General features: G+C 40.1%; 1 protein-coding gene across 2 annotated transcripts; it reads right to left on the reverse strand.

Annotated features, from left to right (window-relative positions):
• Window positions 1–802: 802 nt before the first annotated feature.
• LOC126779898 (uncharacterized) lies at window positions 803–24,663 on the reverse strand. 2 transcript variants are annotated; one of them, XM_050504072.1, is made up of 11 exons: window positions 24,358–24,663; window positions 17,779–17,887; window positions 16,430–16,597; window positions 15,350–15,423; window positions 13,793–13,883; window positions 11,744–11,915; window positions 10,859–10,981; window positions 9,718–9,879; window positions 9,284–9,469; window positions 8,634–8,758; window positions 803–7,814 (listed from the first exon to the last, which is right to left on the reverse strand). In XM_050504072.1, the coding sequence occupies exons 1-11, from the start codon at window positions 24,422–24,424 to the stop codon at window positions 6,386–6,388; spliced, it is 2,706 nt and encodes a 901-aa protein (XP_050360029.1). In that variant the 5' UTR covers window positions 24,425–24,663; the 3' UTR covers window positions 803–6,385. The 2 variants fall into 2 exon arrangements, with proteins under 2 accessions (XP_050360029.1, XP_050360028.1); XM_050504071.1 differs by having other exon boundaries at window positions 15,323–15,423.
• Window positions 24,664–24,810: the final 147 nt, after the last annotated feature.

Genomic DNA, 24,810 nt, shown 5'->3' on the forward strand with positions numbered 1-24,810 from the left:
TTATTACTTGAAGAAAATTCGAAATAATTCGAGTGTCAGTACAATAATATAATATAAATAAATCTGTAACTGATCGCTGTCTGGACATGGAGGATATATGAGTAAAACTATTACCGGGGCCTTTATCAACGCAATAGAACCCAAAACAATGATTGTTAGAATTTTTATCTGTTTATCAACGCGGGCTCAGCCAGTAATAAATTAATTGTTTATTCTTCATTGTAAAGTTACATCATCCAATCCATCACGAACTTGCCAAGAACGCATTTAATTAGCGCTATTTTTTTCAATCTCAATCATTTGTGAGGAACTATATAGGGTATTCCAATCGAAGGAGTAAAGATAAACAAACCATATATTTACATATTCCATACGACTCGCTAATACCTCCGCTGTATTACGCACTATAAACAGTTCTCGATTAATATATCTCTATATATAACACAACACTATTACACTTAACTACTTATATACACTTTAGTTTTACTTCCAAAGTTTTGATAACAACTACGCCGACATTTAAGGACATTCGCGAGTCCATAATACAATCTCGACCAATGATATCGCGTCATTTCAAGGTTAATGTCGTTTATTTGTCTTCACTCTTGTTATTGGCTAGTTTAAAACTAAGAATCACCCACACATACTTACAGTAACAGCCTGTTAATGTCCCACTGCTGGCCTAAGGCCTCCTCTCCCTTTTGAGAACGTTTGGAGCTTATTCCACCATGCTGCTCCAATGCGGATTGGTAGAATACACATGTGGCATAATTTCAATGAAATTAGACACATGCAGGTTTTCCTTCACCGTCAAGCACGAGATGAATTATAAACACAAATTAAGCACATGAAAATTCAGTGGTGCTTGCCCGGGTATGAACCCACGATCATCGGTTAAGATTCACGCGTTTTAATCACTAGGCCATCTCGGCTTTTCACACACAATGATAAATAAAAGGCGAAAGATGGATAGCAATAATTTTTATTCTGTGAAATGAATTTATGTAATTTAGAAATAGTGTACAATAGATTTAAGCGCGTCAACACATTGACCTCTATTCTGAAATGTTCATCAGTCAGATTAATTCATCTGATTGGTCGATGGCGGTTTATGACGTAATGGGTGACCAATGAGCGTTTAGGATTTCGACAGATTAATAAATCGGACGTTGATTCGTTCAGAAACCGTTACAGTATCTAAAGATATAAAATAAATAAAATTTAATTAATGATTTTTATCAAATACAGAGCTTTTCTCTAAGAACTCCATACTCACCGCAGAAAACGTTCGTTAAATATCAGAAGGTTATAATCATAACATTTCAAGAATACACGCGTCAAAATAGTATAACACCAAAAGTCGGTTGTCAACATTCCACGGATGAGTAATGAAGTGACTTCTTACATACATGAATACTATTAGTAAATACAGGGCGCCAATTTTACTAGTAACGGTTGCGATACGGTTTCCGACCCCAACCGGATCGTTGTGTTACAAATAGTGGTCGAAAACGGTTAAACCGCAACGATATTATATAAACGAGAGTTATATATACATATATAACTAAGGTATATAAAGAATACATTTAAACATATAATTTATTTGTTTATAATGTTTATTAACTCAAAATCTCCTTAGGGTATAAACAGTATCTTGAGATATTTTAATATTTGTTTTGTGATATCGTTACATATGATGATAATGAACTATGATGGCGGTGGTGGTGATTATGGTGGCGGCGTGGTGGTGATAACGATGATATCTTTATTTGAGAAACGAGAGGAGACAACTGTGCTGGAAACATAATTTTCATTAAGTATTTGGGAAAGAACAGACACATCCCACAGTCACGTCACGATCGGGAGTTCCAATTCGAGACCAACGGCATCACGTGCTGTCCGAGGCACGTGCAAACACCGAATCTCAACTAAAGATATCTCGACATGACAACCCAATACAATCATTTCATTTGAAAACATATGACGTCTGTGACTCGATGCTATATGGGCGAAAATACACGTATGAGTAAAACGAAAATCACACCTTGCATTAGCGAAATAATTAAATGAAAAAAAAAAACCTATAAAACTATTTGTGCTGAAACGGAATGAGCTTAACATTACTAATACCAACAATATCACGAGAAATGGCGTATCATATACTTAATATAATAAATGCGAGAGTAACTTTATCTGTGTGTCCGTCTTTCACCGCTGAACCACTGAACCGATTTTGATAAAACTTGATATGAGGCAAGCTTGAACCAAAAGGAAGGACATAGACTATCCCCCCTTCCCCTAAAACTAGTGTTAAAAACCACAAACATATTCTTTGCTTCCATTCTGATTATCAAAAGGTTTATAGCATATGTGAAATATGAGAGGGTGCAGTGGTTCAAACGCGTGAATCTAGACCGAAGGTCATGGGTTCGAACCCATAAGCAAGCATCACTGAATTTTCATATTTTTCTTTGCGTACTTGACTCGTGAGGATATTGCAGGCGTTTGAAAAGTCTACCACACGTGTAGCCAAACTCCTCAAACGGAGACCACCTTAGCCCAACAGTGAGACATTTACTGCTACTTTACTAGTATAGTATTTTGACCCTTATATCAACGGGCCACAGGTATAATTATGGCGTGTGACGCGCTTCAGCTTGTGCAAACAATATTATATAACAATATCTTTGAATATTAATTCTACTTGGATGACAAGAGAAATACAGTTCAATCTTAGACTAATTTAATTTTTTTCAAATTAATTAATATCGTAGTAAGGCATTATTATATATACATATATATATTATACATAGTAAATAAATAAATTAAGTAACCAGCTCTTTTATTGTGACTTCGTCTTTGTTATGATATGTAGACGTAATTTGCTTGATGGTAGGGCCTGGGTAGGTACAACCCACTCATCAGATATTCTACCGCCAAACAGCAATACTTGGTATTGTCATGTTCCGGTTTGAGGGGCGAGCGGGATGTAACTACAGGCACAAGGCGTATTTTAAAGGTCAGTGACGCATTGGTCACGTACGGAATGTTTAGTAATTCTTAAGGCCCTAATCTATGGGTCCCAGTGTGGTCACACCAGCAAATCAGATGGCCTATTAGCCCATCTAATTTAAAAAATGGTGACGTTTAAAGCGACTTATAATACTGAACAAAGTGAAACGAACGACAAGAACGTTGTTAATCAAAACTCTTAAATAACGTTCGATAAACACAAATATTAATATCAAGAAGCTCTTTAGCTACGCTGGCTTCATTATTGCAATATTTTTTTGGGTAACAAACACATTCGAGTTTTCAGTAGTTTTCACATTAATAAGAACGTACAAATTAAAAAGACAATATATAATATTACGAGCATAAATTAATAAAAAAATTATATATAATATATTAATCATTTTAAAATAAATTATATAATATATAAGAATAAAATTAATTATATTATAATTGTTCGATTAGAAATATGAGAAAAATCTCAACGCTACACCTCGAGTATGTTTTAAGATATTTTAATTGAAGTTGACATAGCATAACTTATCTCTGTCACTCACAGTAATATGTATATATTGCCATTTCATTCGCACTGGGTCATTTTACGACCACAGAGTATACAACTCTTTTGATTACTAAATTCCGTTAAAACGGAAACGACGAATCATCGAATGTTAATCTATACATTTGAGTGTCCCTCAAGAGAGATTAGGCAAATACGCTGGAAATATTATAGTGCACAAGTGTGTGCGCAAACACAGGTGCACTCTCTATTCCCTAACTCTCAAAATCCGATGGGACGGCAATCGGACACGACCGGAAAGAGTTCAGGCGCAGGACCAACGGCTTTACGTACTTTCCGAGGCACGGGAGTGTACACACTTCCAACTTTCAGACTCCGTGCTGATACTGAGATTTTTCCGACAGAAAAACCAAATAACTTTTTATTGGTCCGACCTGAGAATTGAACTCAGGACCTCCGGGTTTGCGGCATTACATCAAGACATATATTACATATAACATATAAAGGGATATATTACATATTTATATAATTATTTTCAATTATATAAGTCGGCTGTTACCAACACACGTACTAAGTTGCCTACTACAGGCGTATTCTGAGAGAGCTAGGCAAAACCCGGTGATGGAACAGGCTTGTTCTTTCATCTCCCTCATAGCTAACCGTAGACTCGTGCGTTCCATGCAACGACAATGACGATAGGATTACCCTACGTAAGGGAAACACTCACAGCAGAGATTAGTGACGTCACGCAACGCGGTTATGTCGTAACTCTGCTACATGCAAACGCTCTCCCCACCTCAACGATTACTTCCTGCCAACTGTGCCCTTAAAATTCCTATTTATTTATAAAATATACATATATATAAATAGATATTTGGCGTATCGCGGTTACGGTCTTAATGATTTCACTCAAATTTTGTATTTAGATAAAGTTTTGCCTTTTATCTATATATATATATAGACATTTTACTCTAGATGGTCGTGCTTTGTGCATGCCCGTCTGGGTAGGCACCATTACTCATCAGATATTCTACCGTCAAACAGCTATACTTAGCATCGTTGTGTTACAGTTTGAAGGGTGAGTGAGCCAGTGTTATTACAGGCACAAGGGACACAACATCTTAGTTCCCAAGGTTGGTGGCGCATTGGCTATAATCAATTAATATTTTTATAGAGCCGAAACGAACGAAGTACACATATCTATGTATACAAACCGCTATAATACTTACATACCGATTTGAAAATTATTCAAACCCGCTACGATATTAATCAATTTCATTTTTTTACTAATTCTTATATACACGTTTACACACGTAGATGAAAAACTACACAGATAATAAAAAAATATTACACAGATAATTAAGGAAATATACATTGACCAATGACCTTCACGCTTTTCGTCTTCACACCGAAACCGCTTACGAAATAATAGCACTTTTGATTTCATCTATCCAACGTCCCTTTTACGAACCGACTTAATAAAAAACTATTAAAATAGACGCACACTGTTAAAACGTATCGCTTTAACGACACTGTGTAATATTTTTGACGCGACACGAGACGTCAAACGGTTTGACGCTCTCTCGTGACGTCATGTACGTGACGCCATCTTTCATTTACTTAATTCCACATTTATAAATTACTTTAAGAACCTTCAATTTAATGCAATGGCACGATAATGATATCTACCGTTTTTTGACGGTCACATTTCATCACAAATTTATAATTTATTTATATATTTAAACGGTAATTATTATATAAATATGATATATAACTAAGACCAAAAGATGATTACACGATTTACATATACATAATTACAAGAACATATACAGGGTTACTAAGTTTTTTTTTTTTAGTTCATTTGTTTGCATTGCGTCTAGTAAACGGCCGCGGGCCTAGACACGCTACAATTCGTATATGTAAACTAGCCCAGTCAGACCTTAGGCTTCAATATATTATCCTGAGATATAAGAAGAAATGATATTTTAAGTTATTATAAATAAATTTCAGGACTGACCATTGAACTTGGCACCCATTTAGATCCCACTTCTTTTGTCATTGAAGGCATTTATCATAATATTGAGCTTGGCTCTCATTTAATGGGATGGGATATTAGCATTCTGAAGCGTTTATAATCGCTCGCCAAAAAGCCGCTAGCTTCCTTGCAGTCGAACAATTATATACCCGAAGTAGAATTAACAATAAAACAAAATGTATTATTACAAAATCCGATTGAAGACGAACCTATTGTCAGATTTTATTTACGTTATAAAATTAATCTGTTGCGAATCTCAGCGTACTATACTGGGTAGTTTTGCCTGTGATTGATGGTCAGGACAAATTATTCTACTATCATATCGACATTTTACTGACATATCGACTTACAAGCCCAAACTATTAAGGCTAGCACCATGAAAATTTTCATACGCGTCCCCATTACACAGTAGTTTAGAAAAGATTTTTGAAAATTTTACTCCCATGTTGATAAATGGGGGTGAGCTCGTATCAAAATCCTGCATTTGAATTCTGAACTACGTCGAGCGAAGAATTTTATTAAATTTTCACGCAGCGTCTCGTTTTAACAGTGCGCATCCACCTTTATATTTATTACACCGATACACTTAGAACATTTAATCAAATTATCATTAACTATAAACTACTGTTTTATGATAATAATTTATTATAATAATAATTTTGAATCATTATGAGGTGAGGTCCGATAGAATTTTCTTTTAAAGAGGTTATATATAACATTTAAAAAAAAATCGAATAAAACCTCCTTCGTTGGTTAAAATTCGAGTAAAATCATAATCAATTCATGAGATCCGTTTTGCCGCATACAAGTATTGCAGATCAATCTATATTATCTGTGTATTTGCTGAAAGTCAATTCGCAGTCCGGTCGGATACCGCGAAAATTCTCCGCGCCATTTTCGCTAACATTCGTATCAGTGAAATCGATCCTCGTGAGATTCGGGGCGGCCGTCGCGAGGTGGACCAGACTCCGGTCCGTTATGTTCCTATAACCGGTAACGGACAGGAACCGTAAATTCGACCGGTCCGGTCTCGAACCGGTGTCATGACCGACGACCATCGGACCGTTGGGGCCGATGTGGATTATATTGACGTCCTCCCCATCAGCTCGACCGAAGCGACGCATCGCGAAATCCGTTACAAGCGAACTTGAGTCCACGTGCGTGGAACGAAAGTTCAAATTCAAATGGCGATCAAGTTCAGAGGAATCGCGCGGGAATCGATACGTGTTCAGTTGGGGGCCGACGCTGACGTAGAGCACGTGATGCCGCGGCTCGATCTGATACTGGATCGGCGGAAGCGGTTCCCGTCTCTGGTTCTGCTGATTCTGATTCGCCTGATTCTCCGGCGTACAGTTCACGTACACCGGTTCCTGGTTCTTCCGAAAGCAAACGTACTTCTCCTTCGGCTCCTCCGACTTCTCCCCTTCCTTCGACGTAGATGCTCCTTCATTTACGTTTTCATTCGGACGTTTCAGCGTTTGCTTCGGTCCAGCGTCGGCAGTATCTTCTTCGTTTTTCGATTTCGCCTCGTTCTCCGCTTTAGCCGTAGCGTTTTCCTCGGCCGGTACCGGTTCTTGGTTCCTGAAATGGACGTATCCGTCGTCTTGGCGCGAATTCAATTTAGCTCGAGATGTGCTCGCTATAACTATGACCTCGTTCTGCCTTCCGCACCTAAGCTCCCCGACGTCTATTAGCTGATCGATTTTGATGCAGTCCACTATACAGTCTGGACTGCCGCCTCTTTGGTTCTGCATCCGAAAATTTTCGTTCCTGGCATTCTCGTTGGCCTGTGCGTTTAAATTTGGAACGCTCAGCGGATTATTGTCGTCGTTGCCGTTTTCGTCGTTTCTCGAGTCACCGTTGACCGGCTGGTTCTCGTATCTGTTATCAGCTTCTTCATCATTCATCACATCAGGGTCATCACTATCCGTTTCAATTACACCGATCACGTTCACGTTTATCTCGCAGTTGATTTTCATTATCCTGTTCTTTGGATAATCATCGCTTTTCGTTTCGTTATTTTGACTTTGACCGTTACCGTTGGTACCGTTCGAGTCACCTTTCGTGTGACTGTTATTTGACGTATTCGTGGTATCGTTTGATTCATTCGAAACGTTATCGATTTTCTGACGTTTATTGAGCGGGGATTCCCCGTTGATTACCGCGCTGTCACCGCTGCCGTCTTCCGGTTTCCTCTTTGACGTGCCCTCTTTATCCCTCTCGGTGTTAGTATTGAATGTCGCCGATCTGAAAATATCAATGTAATCATTCAACTATCAAACATGTAGACAATAGTAAATAATAAATTATATTAAAACTATGCAATGCAATTAAGTCAAAATTATTCAATATTAGTATAAAAACATATTTCAATAAATAATTAGAGCCGGTTGGCGTGGTTGGTAGATCCAGGACAGACATTTGTGTGCATGAACATGTCTGTTTGTCCTGAGTCTGTGTGTAATTATCTATATAAGTATGTATTTAAAAAATAAAAGTATTATATGTAGTATATCAGTTGTCTGGTTTCCATAGTAAGAGCTCTGCTTAGTTTGGGATCAGACGTCCCAGGATATTACTAACAGTATCTTTACAGGTATAGGAGGAGGAGAAGGTTTGGAGCTTATTCCACCACGCTGCTCCAATGTTGGTTGGTGGAATACACATGTAGCAGTATTTCAGTGAAATTCGAGACATTCAGGTTTCCTCGCGATGTTTTCCTTCACCGTCAAGCACGAGATGAATTATAATAACGAATTAAGCACATGAAAATTCCATGGTGCTTGCCCTGGTTTGAACCCAAGACCATCGGTTCACGCGTTCTTACCACTGGGCCATCACGGCTGAGCAACGTGATAGAATAAATTATAAATTTGTGTTCGAATCATGCATGTGCCGCTTGATAACCCGTCACATGTATCGAAGCATGGTGGAGTACGCTTCAAGCCTCAAAAAAAGGTTACATGATTTGAAATATTTGGATAATTTTGTCTAAACGTATGCGTGTGTACGTGCGTGCGTGCGTGTACGTACGTGTGCATGTATAATAAAGGCTGGTTTACTAACGTTTGGGTTTCCGTTTGACTCTCAACAGCTGGTTCAGTTTGACTACCCGAAGGCTGAACGTCATCCGTCTCCGGATCTTCGACGCTGGTGTCCGGGACCGATTTCGATTTGAAGTAATCCGGTTCCTGTAACAAACGACATAACATTAGCAAAGTGCAAGCGCCGTGGGCTACGTAAACTTAAATGTGAGTGCGTTGGTCACACCCTCGAACCTAAACCGTTCGACAAATGCCAGAGCTGAACCAAAGGTGATGGAAAAGATGCACAAGCGTCATATCATTTTTTATATTATAACTGTCTTAATTACTTTAAGCCTACTGAAAGTTAGTGATACGGCAAAATAGATAAGACACATTTTTTTTTATAGAATAGGATGGCGGACGAGCATATGGGCCACTTGATGGTAAGTGGTCACCAAACGCCCTTAGACATTGGCATTGTAAGAAACACCTACCTTGGGAACTAAGATGTTATATCACTTGTGCCTGTAGTTACACTGGCTCACTCACCCTTCAAACCGGAACACAACAATACCAAGTACTGCTGTTTTGCGGTAGAATATCTGATGAGTGGATGGTACCTACCCAGACGAGCTTGCACAAAGCCCTACTATATATGACATTAATAGTTTAGAATATAGGCACACCGACCTGCTGCTCCCAGTCGTCCAGCTGGTCGTGCTGCACGGGCGGGTCGTCGGCGTAGTGCGCGTGGTGGCGCTTGAACCGCCCCGCGTGGCGCCGCCGCGCCGCCAGCCACAGGTTCTCCAGGTTGGGCAGCCAGCCCAGCGCGGACACCTCCGAGTCGCCCACTGGCGAGCCGCGCAAGTCCAGCGACTGGAACGGTAAGCCGGTGAGACAGGGGAGCACACGTTGTCGAACACATACGTTATGGACCACGAGTATATAATACCTGAAATTATGGGCCACGAGTTATTTACCATATTTTGTGGACGTCACGTTAAAGTATGGACCATGCGTCACCCGAAATGGACCATAGATTGTAGAACTCGCAAAATGTAGACGATGGACCATACATAAATCAAGGTTGTCTTTTTTTTTAATTTAACTCATTTTCAAGTTACCCTCAAAGTCCTGAAGCCGTATCTCGATGTTAGGGAGGCGTACGCAACGAACTCGGCCAGCTTGGGACAGTCGCGCATGAACAACTCCTCAAGTTTGGGCATCTTGCTCAGCGGTAGCAGGGTCGCTGGGTCCATCCACTCGCACTCCGAAACGTTGAGGCTCTGTTACAAATACATAAATAGTGATAACCAAATTGTTTTTTTTTTTATTAATAAAAAAGCCTATCATTTGTTTGGTTAGTAATTTATTTATTTGTACATGTTGAACATTTGAACGTAGTCCGAGCTTAATTACGCTAAACCTCTTTAGTGGAACTCTCTCTAATAAAAAGATTTTCTTTTTATTATAATATATCTAATAAAAAGATTTTCTTTCTATCATTGTAACCACGCTCCATATTTTTTTTTATTTAATAGCCTAGCCTAGCTCTGTAAAACTATAATCTAATAATAATTAAAGTTATATAAGATATTTAAGTACACAGTGGAAATTCCCCGGCAACGTACGAAGCGCTTTGAAGCTTTGAAGAATGTAGATAACATTGCACTGCGAAACTATGGAATGCTTTGCCCGAGTCCGTATTTCCTGATAGGTACAATTTTGGTGTCTTCAAATCCAGAGTGAACAGGTTTCTTCTAGGCAAGCGTGCTACTTCTATTACATATATTATATATATATATATATATATATATATATATAATATTTGATTATTATACATGGAAATACATGATAATATAAGTCTAAGACTTTAAATATTTTATAAGATTGGATAAAAGACCCTAATTATCTATTTTTAATATATGAAGCTACTACACGAAGAGAATCGTTTCCAACTACAAAACTCCAGGATGGGGCAAGCGTGCTACATTCTAGACCGTGTCGATGCTTAACATCAGGCAAGTCAACGGTCAAACGCTGGCCTAACAAGTGTAAAAAAAAAAACGATTCTTCTCGGTAGAATCTACATAGCGAAACGGTGATAACTTAATTTTTTTTTTAAATGACGTTTCGAATGTACTTGTAATAGCTAACTTGGATATACAATAAAAAAATAACCTCTACAAGATGTTTTCGATAGAAAAATCAAATAAGTACCTACCAAAGTATTACCCCCACCCCCCTCCTAATAGTCTAACTCACCTCCAGTATCGGTAAATGCTCTTGTATCTTGAACAGGAATGATTTGTCTGTCGGCATATTGTAGCACCTTGTCCCGCGCAGGGAGAGCTTCTTAAGCATCTTCGGGAAATGACCGAGGTTGGTCTGAAAGTAACAGACAATGACTGAAGAATCTTGCCGGTTCTAGATAATCTATAATACATTCCGTTTAAGTCTTAACAGACGCGTTGTCCGTTCATTCGTTATATCCAAACTTGGGAAAATGCAGTTAGATTATTGATTACGATTACAATTTGTTATCATCAATCCCGATTACAGTATAACGAAAGTAATCAAAAACCCAAAGTGGAAAAGAACATCTCCCGCACGTCCTCTTCAAAATCAAACAAAGTTAATCTGTAATCGCGATTAATGATTACGTATTGTAACCGTAATTGTTAATCATTAATCTGATTACATTTTACCCAAGTCTGTTTTATGTTCCTATCGGTTTATAGTTTGATAATTTTGTGTGCCTTCATTTTTCCACTTCTAGGCGATCAAAATTTTTGTGGATTGCAATTTTTTAATGAGATCCTGGATTCCTTTACTAGTCTGGATGGGATTCAGCCTGTCCATGACAGGGTCATTTCTAAACTGATGTGTGCCCAAATAACCGGTTTAGAAATATTAACATTCGTTTTATAATAAGTATTATTGTGTTACGGTTTGAAGGGTGAGTGAGACAATGTAACTACAGGCGCAAGGGACATAACATCTTAGTTCCCAAGGATAGTTAATATTTCTTCAATGTCTATGGGCGATGGTGACCACTATATATAAAGGATTTAATTGTTGAAAAGCCTATTAAATATATATATATTCTGATAGTATTAGATTAGAAGGAAAGTATTATTAATCAATTACCCGATTACAATCAATATTACAGTAATCCACGGCCAGCGTGGTCAGCTGCGTACAGCTGGAGACGAGCTGCTGGAGCAGTTGCTGCGAGAACGAGAACTGCGGTCCGTTGCAACGCTGCGGCCCACTGCGGCCCATGTTGCTCTCGTCCGACCACGATGGAAAACCACGGTATCTATAAACAGCATAAAGGACTACAATATGTAGCAGCTTGGAAGTTCGAAGTGTGTACACTCTCGTGCCTCGGAAAGCACGTAAAGCCGTTGGTCCTACTCCTGAACTCTTTCCGGTCGTGCCGGATTGCCGTCCCCTGAATTATGAGAGTTAGGGAATAGAGAGTGCAACTGTGCTCTATGGCTAATCTCTCTTGAGATTGGCCGCCGTGGCTGAAATCGGTCTGGAGGACTATTATTATTCCATCATTATATAGTGCCCGTCAATAAATATTGCATGTCGACCTTTGACAAGAGATAATCGGCTAATTTATCAGTACAGTACAGTAACAGTAACAGCCTGTTAATGTCTCACTGCTGGGCTAAAGCCTCCTCTCTCTTTTCGAGGAGAAGGTTTGGGAGCTTATTTCATCACGCTGCTCCAATGCATAATTTCAAGGAAATTAGACACATGCAGGTTTCCTGATGTGAAACCACCACCACCAGATGAATTATAAACACAAATTAAGCACATGAATATTCAGTGGTACTTGCCCGGATTTGAACCCACGGTCGTGGATCGTGGATCGATTACCTTAAGAAAGTGGCTTGCTGGAGGGCGCCCTACGCTGCATTTGCCGATCCGAGGTCTCCACTCTAGAACTCGTCTGCTCCAACGGCTATCGGTCCTACGACATACGTGATCAGCCCACTGCCACTTTAGCCTGTTAATTTTGCAAGCTATGTCGGTGAGTCCGGTTCTTTTCCGGATAATCTCATTTCTGATCTTATCCTTCAAAGACACTCCGAGCTTACTCGCTCCATAGCACGCTGAGCGACTTTGAATTTGTGGACTAGTCCCGCAGTTAGTGTCCACATTTCGGCACCGTTAGTCATGGCAGGTAAGACGCATTGGTTGAAGACTTTCGTCTTCAAACATTGCGGTATAGACGACTTGACGAAGGTTGCCAAATGCTGCCCATCCCAAGCGAATTCTTCGATCGGCTTCCTTCTTGAAGTTGTTCCTACCGACTTGTATTATCTTTCCTAGGTAGGTATATTCACTAAAAACTTCGAGAGGTATCCCTTCGACGTATATCGGTCCCGTCACGACATGCCTATTGAACATGACCTCGGTCTTGTCCAAGTTCATACCGACCCCGATACGCCGGAAAGACTCGCTTAGGCTACGCAGCATTTCGGTGAGTTGTTCCAGCGACCCTGCTATGATGACGATATCATCGGCAATTCGAAGGTGTGACTACTCGCCGTTTACATTGACTCTATAACCAGTCCAATCCAGCGTCTTGAAAACGTCTTCCAACGCGTTGGTGAACAGTTTCGGGGTTATTACATCCCCCTGTCTCACCCCTCTGCGCAGTTGGATCGCCTTCGTCTTACAGTCCTGGATGTGGACAGTCATTGTAGCGGTGTTGTACAGACATCTCAGTACCTCGATATATCTCCAATCGATATGACATCTCTACAATGAGTCGATCACTGCCCAGGTTTCGATTGAGTTAAAGGCTTTCTTGTAATCCACAAAAGCCATACACAGCAGCTGATTGTACTCCTCGGTCTTCTACACAATCTGCCGAACAGTATGGATGTGGTCCACGGTGCTGTAGCCTGATCGAAAGCCGGCTTGCTCTGAGGGCTGGAACTCGTCAAGTCGTCTGGCGAGACGATTCGTGACGACTCTTGAGAACAGCTTATACATGTGACTCAAGAGGAATGTCATTGATGTCAGGGATAGTATACATACATAAATGTAAATAACATAATATCAGGAAAGGCATAAATATTGGTTATGGAGCAAGTGCCTCATGTACCAGGAGATCATAAGCAGTTAGGAGGTCGTATCATCAACACATCTCAATAGAACAAGGAAAATTCTCACCTTGGCATATTCGGAGTCCTCTGGGCACTGATGAAGAGTCTTGCGTGATGTCTCTCTAAGTGAACTGGTATCGGTATTTCGTGGATCTGCTCTGAAGGGAAGAGACACATTCTCATGATGACGTCACCTTTTAACTTTGCGAATTAATAATTTCAAATCTCATGTTCAATAATGAATGCCGGGCCGGTTGGCGTAGTTGGTAGATACTTGCCTTTCACGCCGAAGGTTGTGGGTTCGATTACCACCCAGGACAGACATTTGTGTGCATGAACATGTCTGTTTGTCCTGAGTCTGGGTGCAATTATCTATATAAGTATGTATTTACAAAAGAGAAGTAGTATATGTAGTATATCAGAAGACAACTGATATACTACATCTACTACTTTTCTATAATACAAGTTCTGCTTAGTTCTGTAGTCTGCTTGGGATCTGATAGCCATGTGTAGATAATGTCCCAGGATATAATTATTATTAGTAATAATAATAAAAAAATAAGGCATTTCTATATATAAAAAAAAACTATCTTTGTGGGTTTCATAACGTTGTCCAGTATCCTCAAATGTCTTCTTTCACCACCGAACACGGTATTAATCATACACCAATTAACCACCCAAAATCTTCCACCTTTTAAGATATCCAAAGTAATATTAATTATTGCGAAAGTTTCCTTATTAGAATAGGTAGGCGAACAAACATATGGGCCACCTGATGGTAAGCGGTCACCAACGCCCACAGACATTGACAATGTAAGAAATGTTAACCATCGCTTACATCGCCAATGCGCCACCACCCTTGAAAACTAAGATGTTATGTCCCTCGTGCCTGTAAGTACACTGGCTCACTCATCCTTCAAACCGGAACACAACAATACCAAGTACTGCTGTTTTGCGGTAGAATATCTGATGAGTGGGTGGTACCTACTCAGACGAGCACAAAGCCCTACCACCAGTTCGTTATATTTAGATGTTCCATTGTTAATACGCCGTCAATCCCTTTTTTATAAACCAAAAACTGAAACCAAATATGCCCAGAACTCTTTTCAGAGCATGTGAAACATACGACAAATATTTTCTTGATATTGATTCCGATGGGTACAAAACAAACCGTAAAAAACAGAAATAAGTAATGCAATAATTTCTAAATTATAGTAAATTGTATTATTTTATATATAATTCGTAAAATGTTAGCGAATTTATTTCATTATTTAGTAATTGATAAAATTATTCGTATACATGTCTAGTTTTAAGAATCTTTATATAAATTGTCATTTCTTTTTCTAATATTTATTTTATTTTAAAATAATTTTTAATTATGTGTTATTTTTTGCTCTTTTAATGTTTTGTCTATTATTCTAAACTGTATTGGTATATGTATACAATACTTTCATTTATGGTGCTGTACTGTTTGTTTCCTGTATTTAAATAAATAAATGAACTAGTCAACCGCTCATCATAATATTTAATGACATAGCTTACCTGAACCCCCCCCCCCCTTATTTATACATAAGATTACACATAATACAAAACTTACCACGTATATTTGGCTCATTGTTCGTACCTGCCTCAGTTTCGACTGATTCGTCCTTCTCCTCCGAGGCTTCTTTCCGTGTGACGTTCAGCAGACCGAGGCATCTAGGGACATGAGAAAATTAAACATGGCGACGTGTTTACTATACTATTTATAATAATAACAGTCCTCCAGACCGATTCCGGAAGTGAGTATTATATATATGACGTCGGGATCGACGGCTGAGCGATACTATTGTCTCCATCTTGAGTAGGTGGTACAGGGTCCAAAGTAAAGCTGGGTAAACCGACAGTTTCGTTTCGGAATGACCTGGTCCGCGTCCGAAATCGTAATGTGCCGTTTCAATTCCTGACTTTCAAACACGGCTCTGTTCACGTGCCGTCTTTACAATAACAAGTGACGTCACGGATTTTACCCTTTCTCTGGTACTATGATACGCAAATCAGCAACTTAATATTAAACGATATCGCTTTCCACGACATATAGATATGTAATAATAGTCCTCCAGACCGATTTCAGCCACGGCGGCCAATCTCAAAAGAGATTAGCCAACTGTGCAGGAGATATTATAGTGCACAAGTGTGTGTGCAAACACAGGTGCACTCCCTATTCCCTAACTCTCATAATCCGATGGGACGGCAATCCGACACGACCGGAAGAGTTCAGGTGCAACTTTTGTTAGTTAGGAGCAGTTGTTGAATACAAATTATTTAGATGTTAATAAAAAAACATTGAAATTTTAAATTGTTGAAATTAAAGTATCACCAAGTGTGCCGACCACAAAAGCCCGGCGGACCGCAGATTGAGTACTGTTTTTTTAAGGGATAATTAATATTTCTTACAGCGCCAATGTCTAGGCGGTAGTGTCAACAGGCCGAAGTAAAGATGAACAAAGCTTAGATTTACATATTCCATGCGATTCGCTAATACCTCCGCAGTATTACGCACTACGAACAGTTCTCGATTAATACATCTCTATATATAACACAACACTGTTACACTTAACTACTTATATACACTTAAATCCACTTCCATAATAACTTCACCGGCGTTCAAAGCACAGTTGTTTATTTATCTTTACTCCTCTCGCAATCGGAATCTCAAACTCACCCGTCCGCGTTCCTAGCGTATCCGGACAGCATCAGCACGCGTGTGTCTTGATGGAGAGCGTTGTCGAGGAGCCATTTGAGTCTCGCTTCGCTGCAGGGCACCGAGCTCGCGTCGACGCGCCTCCATAACGAGCGCTCACGAACGAGGCGGCCGAGACGAACGCATGAACTAATGATATCATGCACAAGTAAGTACGGATCTAATTTGGTTTAATTTACATAGAGAAAGGGTCCCCTGACTGGTCCGAAAAAAAAGCCTGTCTGGGTACGTGCCTCGGGGTTGCCTCCTTTAACCGGGCTATTTCTCACCGGCAAGTCATTCTTGCCATGTCATTTTATTTTTGTCTAGGGTAGGGTTTCAATAACCCAGTGGCTGTAAGGTTTAATTTTTTTGATAGCGTTGTATGGAATTCCGATTATTATCACTAGATGAAGCTGTTTTTAGTTTCCATAAAAATGGCAGTTCACGTCAAATCTATTCAAGTAAAATAACTCGCATTAGGCACACAGATAAATTGACTTAGAGACGTTTTTGCGTATGTTTGTATGCGTGTCAATCACGCAGTGACTAAAACCGGAATAATTCGGTTTGCGCTAAATACCACGTGACTCGAACTTGACATAAGTAGCGTTAGAAGCGTCATTTTGTTTATTCTTTTCCCAAAATACCTACATAAAAAAGGTTAATTTATCCATGATGACAGTACATTACTACAAACGCAAAAGCGTATTCAAGTTGAATTATCTGTAACAGCCTATGGCCCACTGCTGGGCTAAGGTAACCGTTTGAAGAGACGGTTTTATTCCACGTGCGCTGCTCCAATTAAATAAACATACCATAGATTTTTACCCGAAACATGCAAATTTTCTCATAAACACTTTTTTTTTAAATAATATAACAATTTTTCCTATTTACCCCTCCAATTAAGCTTGTGTTAGGTGGGTGGGGTGTGGAGGGACGACCATAACATGACAATTCAGTTGGTCATGAACATAACCAAAACTACCAAGCCAGTAAATAAGACCTTTTTTTATAACGCTGGAAAAACGCGTTACGCGTTCCACCCACGGGAACAGTGGAACGGGCGTATATGGGGCTCGCCCCATGAAAGTAAATAAGACCTGGCAAACCTAATTTTTTTTTTTTAAAGAATAGGATGTCGGACGCGCGTATGGGCCACCTGATGGTAAATGGTCAGCAACGCTCATAGACATTGACAGTACCCACCCAGACGAGCTTGCACGAAGTTCTACCACCAGTAAAATATAAAGACGGTGATTACCAGCTCCTAATTAACTCTAGCAATAAACATCAGTCATTAACTCTTCAAGTAAAAAAACAATGCTTACAATCCAAGTGCTTTCAAATCCCTCGGAGAACAATAACGTAGAATATAAAGTAGTACATCATCAGATAAATCCAAAAGCCCGATTTGATTGAAGCCGTTGACGATGAAATCTGTAAGCAATTCATTATATTTTAATACTGTAAGTTGTAAGAAGCCGAGATGGCCCAGTGGTAAGAACGCGTGAATCTTAACCGATGAACGTGGTTTCAAACCCGGGCAAGCACCACTGAATTTTCATGTGCTTAATTTGTGTTTATAATTCATCTCGTGCTTGACGGTGAAGGAAAACATCGTGAGGAAACCTGCATTTGTCTGATTTCATTGAAATTCTGCCACATGTGTATTCTACCAACCCGCATTGGAGCAGCGTGGTGGAATAAGCTCCAAACCTTCTCCTCAAAAAGGGAGAGGAGGCCTTAGCCCAGCAGTGGGACATTAACAGGCTGTTACTGTTTTTACTGTAAGTTAAAATATTACAGTAACAGCCTGTTAATGTCCCATTGCCGGGCTAAGACCTCCTCTCCCTTTTTGAGGAGAAGGTTTGGAGCTTATTTATTCATGCTAAAGTAGTATTATGAATTTCTTTTATTATTTAAAATAGGAGACTGATCATTATAAATATACATTATATACATCACTAGCAGCAAAGATATAAATGCTCAATATAAAAAATACACTTTATATTCTCATTCTCGTTAGCCTTTAAAGAGTTTGACCATGTATTGCAAATCAAAAAAGAAAAAAAAACAGTGCAAAATTTAAAATTTGACCAACTTTAACTATAATGAGAGAAGATTCTTGCAAACAAGTATCCAATTATCACAAGATATGTTTAAAATAGACTTCAAAATCCACATAATTGTATGGAATTATTGCTAGTGGGTGGGGGTGGGTGTTGGAGGGTTACCCTATTTATTTTATATACCCTTGAAAATGTGACAAAATTTCATGAAAATCGGTTGACAACAGTTTTACTGGGAAGCTCATTTACTATAACTACACCATATGCCGTATAAAATTTAAAGATTGTACATTTCCGAGTACATCATGTGCAACTGTGTAATACGGTCGCTAGATGCCACTGCCTCTGAAAACGGGATCGCGTCCCAGCGAGGTGTGTTGACACCATTTATTTACTAGAATTATGTTTTTTTTTTTATTTAGAAATTAATTGATAACATAGTCGATACGTTGACTTTTGTTTACCTATTTATTTCGCAATGCTGGACATGGAAAAGAATAAGTAACTGACTGAATGACATATTAATGAACAGCCCAAACTAATGGGGGTACACCATGAAAATATGCATATATATTCCTTTTAAGCAGTTATTTTTTTTTTTTTTTTTATATGCCCCGGGATGGCAAATGACTCCACTCCACCTGATGGTAAGTGGTAGTAGAGTCCAAACGCGACGACGGCCAGTACAGTCGGGAAGAATGTTCTGTACTAGCCGTCCCCGCCATGCCGGCCCGCAAGATGCCTCTTCACGCCTCGTTTGAAGGAACCCGGGTTGTAAGAGGAGGGGAACACGTGAGCTGGTAAGGAATTCCATTCTTTGGTAGTGCGGCAAAGAAAGGAGTTGCCAAATTTCTTTGTGCGCGATGGAATTGATGTCACAGTTAGGCGGTGACATCGAGAACCAGCTCGCGTGGACTTAAGAAGGAAGGGGGAAGCAGGAATTAGAGAGAATAATTCCTCAGAGCACTCGCCGTGATACAGACGATAGAAAGCGCTCAGTGCTGCTATCTCGCGACGCAATTGTAAAGGTTCAAGGGTGTTTGTGACCTTTACGTCGCCAATAATGCGTACTGCACGTCGCTGCAAACGGTCCAAGGCCTCCATTAGGTACTTAGCGGAGCCATCCCAAAGGTGCGAGCAATATTCAACGCAAGACCGTACCTGTGTTTTGTATAACAGGCACAGTTGTTGTGGCGTGAAAAAACGCCGCACCTTGTTCAGAACTCCGAGTTTTCGTGAAGCTGTTTTTATAATAGCCTCGATGTAATCCCTTGGACTAAGGTCGCAGCGAACGTCCATCCCCAGCATGGCGATTTTGCTTTGTATCATCAGCGGTGTGCCACAGAGGGAGGGATGAGGGTAAAATGGTGACTTTTTCGCTGTGAGAGCGCACACCTGTGTTTTCTTGGCATTAAACTCAACAAGATTATCAGAACCCCATTTAGCGATGAGCTCTAATGTCCTATCGAGTTCAATGACAAGATTCTCCCGCCTCTCCTCAGTTTCCGCCCGCCCAGCCACTGCGCGTCCGTGGTATCCACCATGCACTGTACTATCATCTGCATAGCAATGTATGTTCCCAAGAGAGAGCATATCATTGATATGCAAAAGAAAGAGTGTGGGAGATAGCACAGATCCCTGGGGGACCCCAGCATTCACTACATAGAATTGTGAAGCGCAACCATCTACTAAAACACGAAGGCTACGCTTGTGTAGGAAGCTGGCAATCCAGGTACATAGCTGAGCAGACAGACCATATGCCGGTAGCTTGGAGAGAAGACTTCTGTGCCAGACCCTGTCGAAAGCCTTGGAGATATCGAGGCTGACAGCCAACGATTCTCCATGCTTGTCGATAGCTTCACCCCAGAGGTGCGTTACGTACGCTAGAAGATCACCTGTGGACCGTTTTGGTCGAAACCCGTACTGACGATCATTAATTAGACAGTGATCTTCTAGGTAATGGATCAGTTGGTTGTTTAAAATCCGTTCCATCACCTTACAAAGTACTGAGGTGATAGCTATTGGCCGATAATTTGCCGGGTCAGACCGATCCCCTTTTTTGGGAACCGCTTGCACATTAGCTCTTCTCCAAGCCTCCGGCACACATCCCGAAGAGAGAGAAAGTTGGAACAGGCGCGTTAACACAGGAGACAGCTCCGCTGCGCACTTCTTCAGCACAATGGCTGGTATTCCATCGGGACCGTTAGCTTTCCGTATATCGAGTGATTGCAGTTCCGCACGCACATCACGTTGCCTGATTTTGATGTCAGGCATCGTGTGGCCACATGAAGGTATTGTTGGTGGCTGCGCACTACAATCATCGAACACAGAGTTGTCGGCAAAGAGTTTAGCCAGGAGGTCGGCTTTCTCCTGCGGACTGTGAGCTAGCGATCCGTCCGGATTTCTGAGCGGTGGCAGCGAAGGTTGGCAGAAATTGTTTTGCACAGACTTGGTCAGACGCCAGAAGCTACGGGAGCCCCTAGGATGCGAAATAAGGTCATGACCAATCTGTACAATGCGCTGTGCATCTGCTCTCGTGTATGCCTTCCTACAGGACTTGGAATTTTTATTGTAGTTTGCTTTCAGTGAGTCAATGTTAGATGCCCCGCTAATGCAGCCCTTGATCCACGCGCGATATGCCGCCTGCTTAGATGATACAGCGTCGGCACATTCACGCGTGAACCAACGGTTACGCGTACCCCTATTGATGAGATCTGAGCTAGGAATGTAGTATTCCATTCCTAACATGATCTCATCAGCAACAGCAGCGGCACTAGCTGTCGGGTCATTCCCACTGAAGCAACGTTCCTTCCAAGGGACTGACGCATAGTAATCGCGCATACCGTCCCAATCTGCCGACTTATAGTGCCAAACGCGACGTTTGCATACCGCTGATGGCGGCAGCTTGGCCTGTGGCACTTTGGTAGATATAAGGCCGTGATCCGAAGAACCAAGTGCAGCCTGAACCACAACCTGATATTCCACCGGGTGAGAAGTCAGCAGAAGATCCAGTAGAGAAGGCGCTTGCCCATCAATGTCCGGGATCCTGGTGGGCTGATCAACCAGTTGGGTCAAGTCGTGTGTGAGAGCAAAAGCATGAGCAGTTCTTCCAGCATGGTCAGTTTTGAGGGATTTCAACCATGATTCATGGTGAGCATTAAAATCCCCCAAAAACACCAATTCCGCGTTAGGAAACTGCTCTTGCGCAGCATCTGCCAACCGACTAAGATGGTCGAATAATCGGCTTGTCTCCAAGTCACCATTGTGGGATCTGTAGAGGCACACGTAGACTCGACTCTGACGAACCAGGTCCACACGTACCACCAACATGGAGAAGGAGGGGTCCTCCAAGCAGCGCAATCGGTGACAACAAACATCCGCCCTGACGAACAAGCATACTCCGGCTTTCGCTTTAAAAGATTCTTCCAGCATGTAGCCGGGATAGTTAAGGTAGCTGGTGTCGGCAGGGCGGAGTATTTGCGTCTCCGTGAGAAACAACATTGCTGGCCGTGCTGTCTCGAGATGGTGGTGGACAGCGTTGAGGTTAGCATGGAGTCCTCGGATGTTAGAGAACTCGACCTCAAACAGCGTGGGTATGGTGGGGGTGTGCACCGCTGAACGACCGTTATTTCTTATTTGCGCTACCATTTGGAAATTAGGAAAAGAGACGTGAGGCGAGCGACGTATTGCCACGATAGGGATGGGCAAAGTATGGAGGCGTGTTTTCCCAAATGTTTGCCAAAAAGGAAAATATACTGATCCGCCGGACGGAAGGGCCCCCGAACCCCCCCGGAAGTGGCCGCCGGGACCCCACCTTCCGGTCACCAACCGGCACGACGGTCCACCCCGAGATTATGCGTGGCCTGGTGGGGCAGCCTCGAGAGCTGGTTAGGCACGCTCGGGCCCCTGTACTATGCCACGGGCGGCCAGCGGAACAGCCGTTTCTTCGGGTCTCCCTGTCCGGCAGGTCAATACAGTTTCCCCCGGCATTGGTTCAACAGCCGTCTCCACTGGACCAACACCCATCGCGGCAATACTCGCTCGGGCACTGGCTGTACGCTGGCTGACCTCGAAACGCGGCTGCAAGCCACTTCACGAGTTTTTCACCATGCGTACGGTGGTAACAAGCCAGGCGGATGTTAGCATCCTACCACCAAATAAAGTTAGTTAGCATTAAGAAAAGATTTATGAAAATTGAACCCCTATTATAGTGATATGACACAAGCAAGGAAGTGTGTAAAGCGCCATTAATATATATATTAGGTTTATTTATTTACACTCGTAAATATCTATAAATGATATGTTAGAGAAGAGAAGAACAAACAAACACCATTGACTGTTATTTTTATATTTTTGTTCTTGAAATCAAGTTATATTATATATAATATCTTATTCTTATAATAGAATATTTTGTTCTTATACATTGTGTTCTTGTATCAAGTTTCATAGATAGGTATAGATTTAAAAAAAAAATCCATTTATAGTAAAGTTTACGAACCCTATTTGCTTGTCGCTCACTATAGTTGCTACTTATACTTACGATTTGAAACTGATTCGTGAAGCATACGGACAAAATATGTTTTGGGTGCGGATTAGGGTACACCACATTTAATGTGTAAGATGTAAAAGCACAACAAACAAAAAAAATAAAATGAAATTAAGTTAGTTTATAATAATATGCTGGGACATTATTCACAGACGGCCCTCTGATCCCAAACTAAGCAGAGCTCGTACTATGGAAACCAGACAACTGATATACTACATATACTACTTTTCTTGTGTAAATACATACTTATATAGATAATTACACCCAGACTCAGGACAGACGATATATTCATAACACAAATGTCTGTCCTGGGTGGGAATCGAACTCACAACCTTTAGTGTGAAAGACAAGTATCTACCAACCACGCCAATGGCCCGTTTACTCATTTAGCATATTTATTATAATATTATAAATACAAAACCGAGTGTGTTTATTCATTTTTTAAATAATTATGGTGTCTCTAAACTTGGCATAGTGAATCTGAATTAATTAACACTTTTAATAGTTTGTAGAGGATCAGTTAAATTATATTTAGTTTATTTACACAAATATGACAAATAATCTAAGCATGTATACATGACTCGGTCAGACAATTTTTAGTTTAATAAGGTAAATATTTGCATCAATCCATAATTTAGTAGCTAGCAAGAGTGAGTTTGTGAGTGGACAAATATTTCGACAAAGTCAAAAATATTTGAAAAAAGAATATATTTAGATTTTTTTTTTTTAATTGGAAGTATAATTGCTTGTCATTCTATTTATTACCTATCTATCACCACAGTTAATATTAAAACAAGAAAACTGATAGCATAGAATAAGTCAGAATGTTAAAGAAGAATGTAAAAAAGGATAAAAATATATTTTACAGGGAAAAAAATCTAAATAATTGTAAATATTATATTTAAATATATATTTTTAATTTAAAATAATGTCTTACATCTAATTCTTAAATATTTTGTATATTTTATGCTAGTATTAGATTAGTTTTCGAATGATATTTAATCTTATAAGAAAAGGATATTGTCAGCATTGAGACTGATTGATTTGAATACAGGAATAAATAATTAAATTTCTTCTTTTTTTTTGTAGTGCCAAATAGACAAAGATCGTTTCGTAAAAATAAATAAAAAAATAAATGGATAATACACAAAGGAGGGCAATCGTTAAATATAATATAACAATTATTTCTGCTTTTGCTATAAAAATCAAAACCTATTTGTTTTTATTGATTATCGACAGCGATCTTTTAAGTCAAAGAAAACAAAGGTTTTAATTGAAATATATTATCCTACCATCTTGTATGCAGCCGCTATCATCCAATTCGCGTTTTGTATCACAATCTATGTTCACTGAACCCATTTTAAGGCAGTTACACTGGTATAAAACACACAAAACACCACTATTGACTTTCCTTCAAGTCAATACTAAAATACGCACGACACAAAGGACTGCGGATTCATTACGATGACCCGGTGAGTAAGCTTAATCTTAAGAGGTAAACAGTTTATTTCACGAAATTGGAACGATTCCAAACCAAAGGCAATTTCATCCCCAAATACCCGAAAATAAGAAAATTATGACAGCACCCAGCAGTCAGCAAAAAAACAAGAATTGATATTCCGATTTCCGATTAAAGTTATACACAATATATATCATATATCTTTAGTTTATGGGAGTTCAGGAAGCAAAAATATTGAAATTTAAAAGTTACTTTTAGCTACAGTTAGCTCATCTTTATGAAAATA

This window comes from Nymphalis io, chromosome 30 (genome assembly GCF_905147045.1).
Source record: "Nymphalis io chromosome 30, ilAglIoxx1.1, whole genome shotgun sequence".
Classification (NCBI taxonomy): Eukaryota; Metazoa; Arthropoda; class Insecta; order Lepidoptera; family Nymphalidae; genus Nymphalis; species Nymphalis io.

Bases quoted from the DNA above. Each gene is read 5' to 3' on its own strand.
- LOC126779898 (XM_050504071.1), bottom strand. From the start codon at position 24,424: ATGGGTTCAGTGAACATAGATTGTGATACAAAACGCGAATTGGATGAT. The intron at 15,424-16,429 runs GTGAGTTTGAGA...TCATGTCCCTAG, and splicing joins TACGCTAGGAACGCGGACGG to ATGCCTCGGTCTGCTGAACG. The intron at 10,982-11,743 runs GTAATTGATTAA...TGTTACTTTCAG, and splicing joins GTAATATTGATTGTAATCGG to ACCAACCTCGGTCATTTCCC.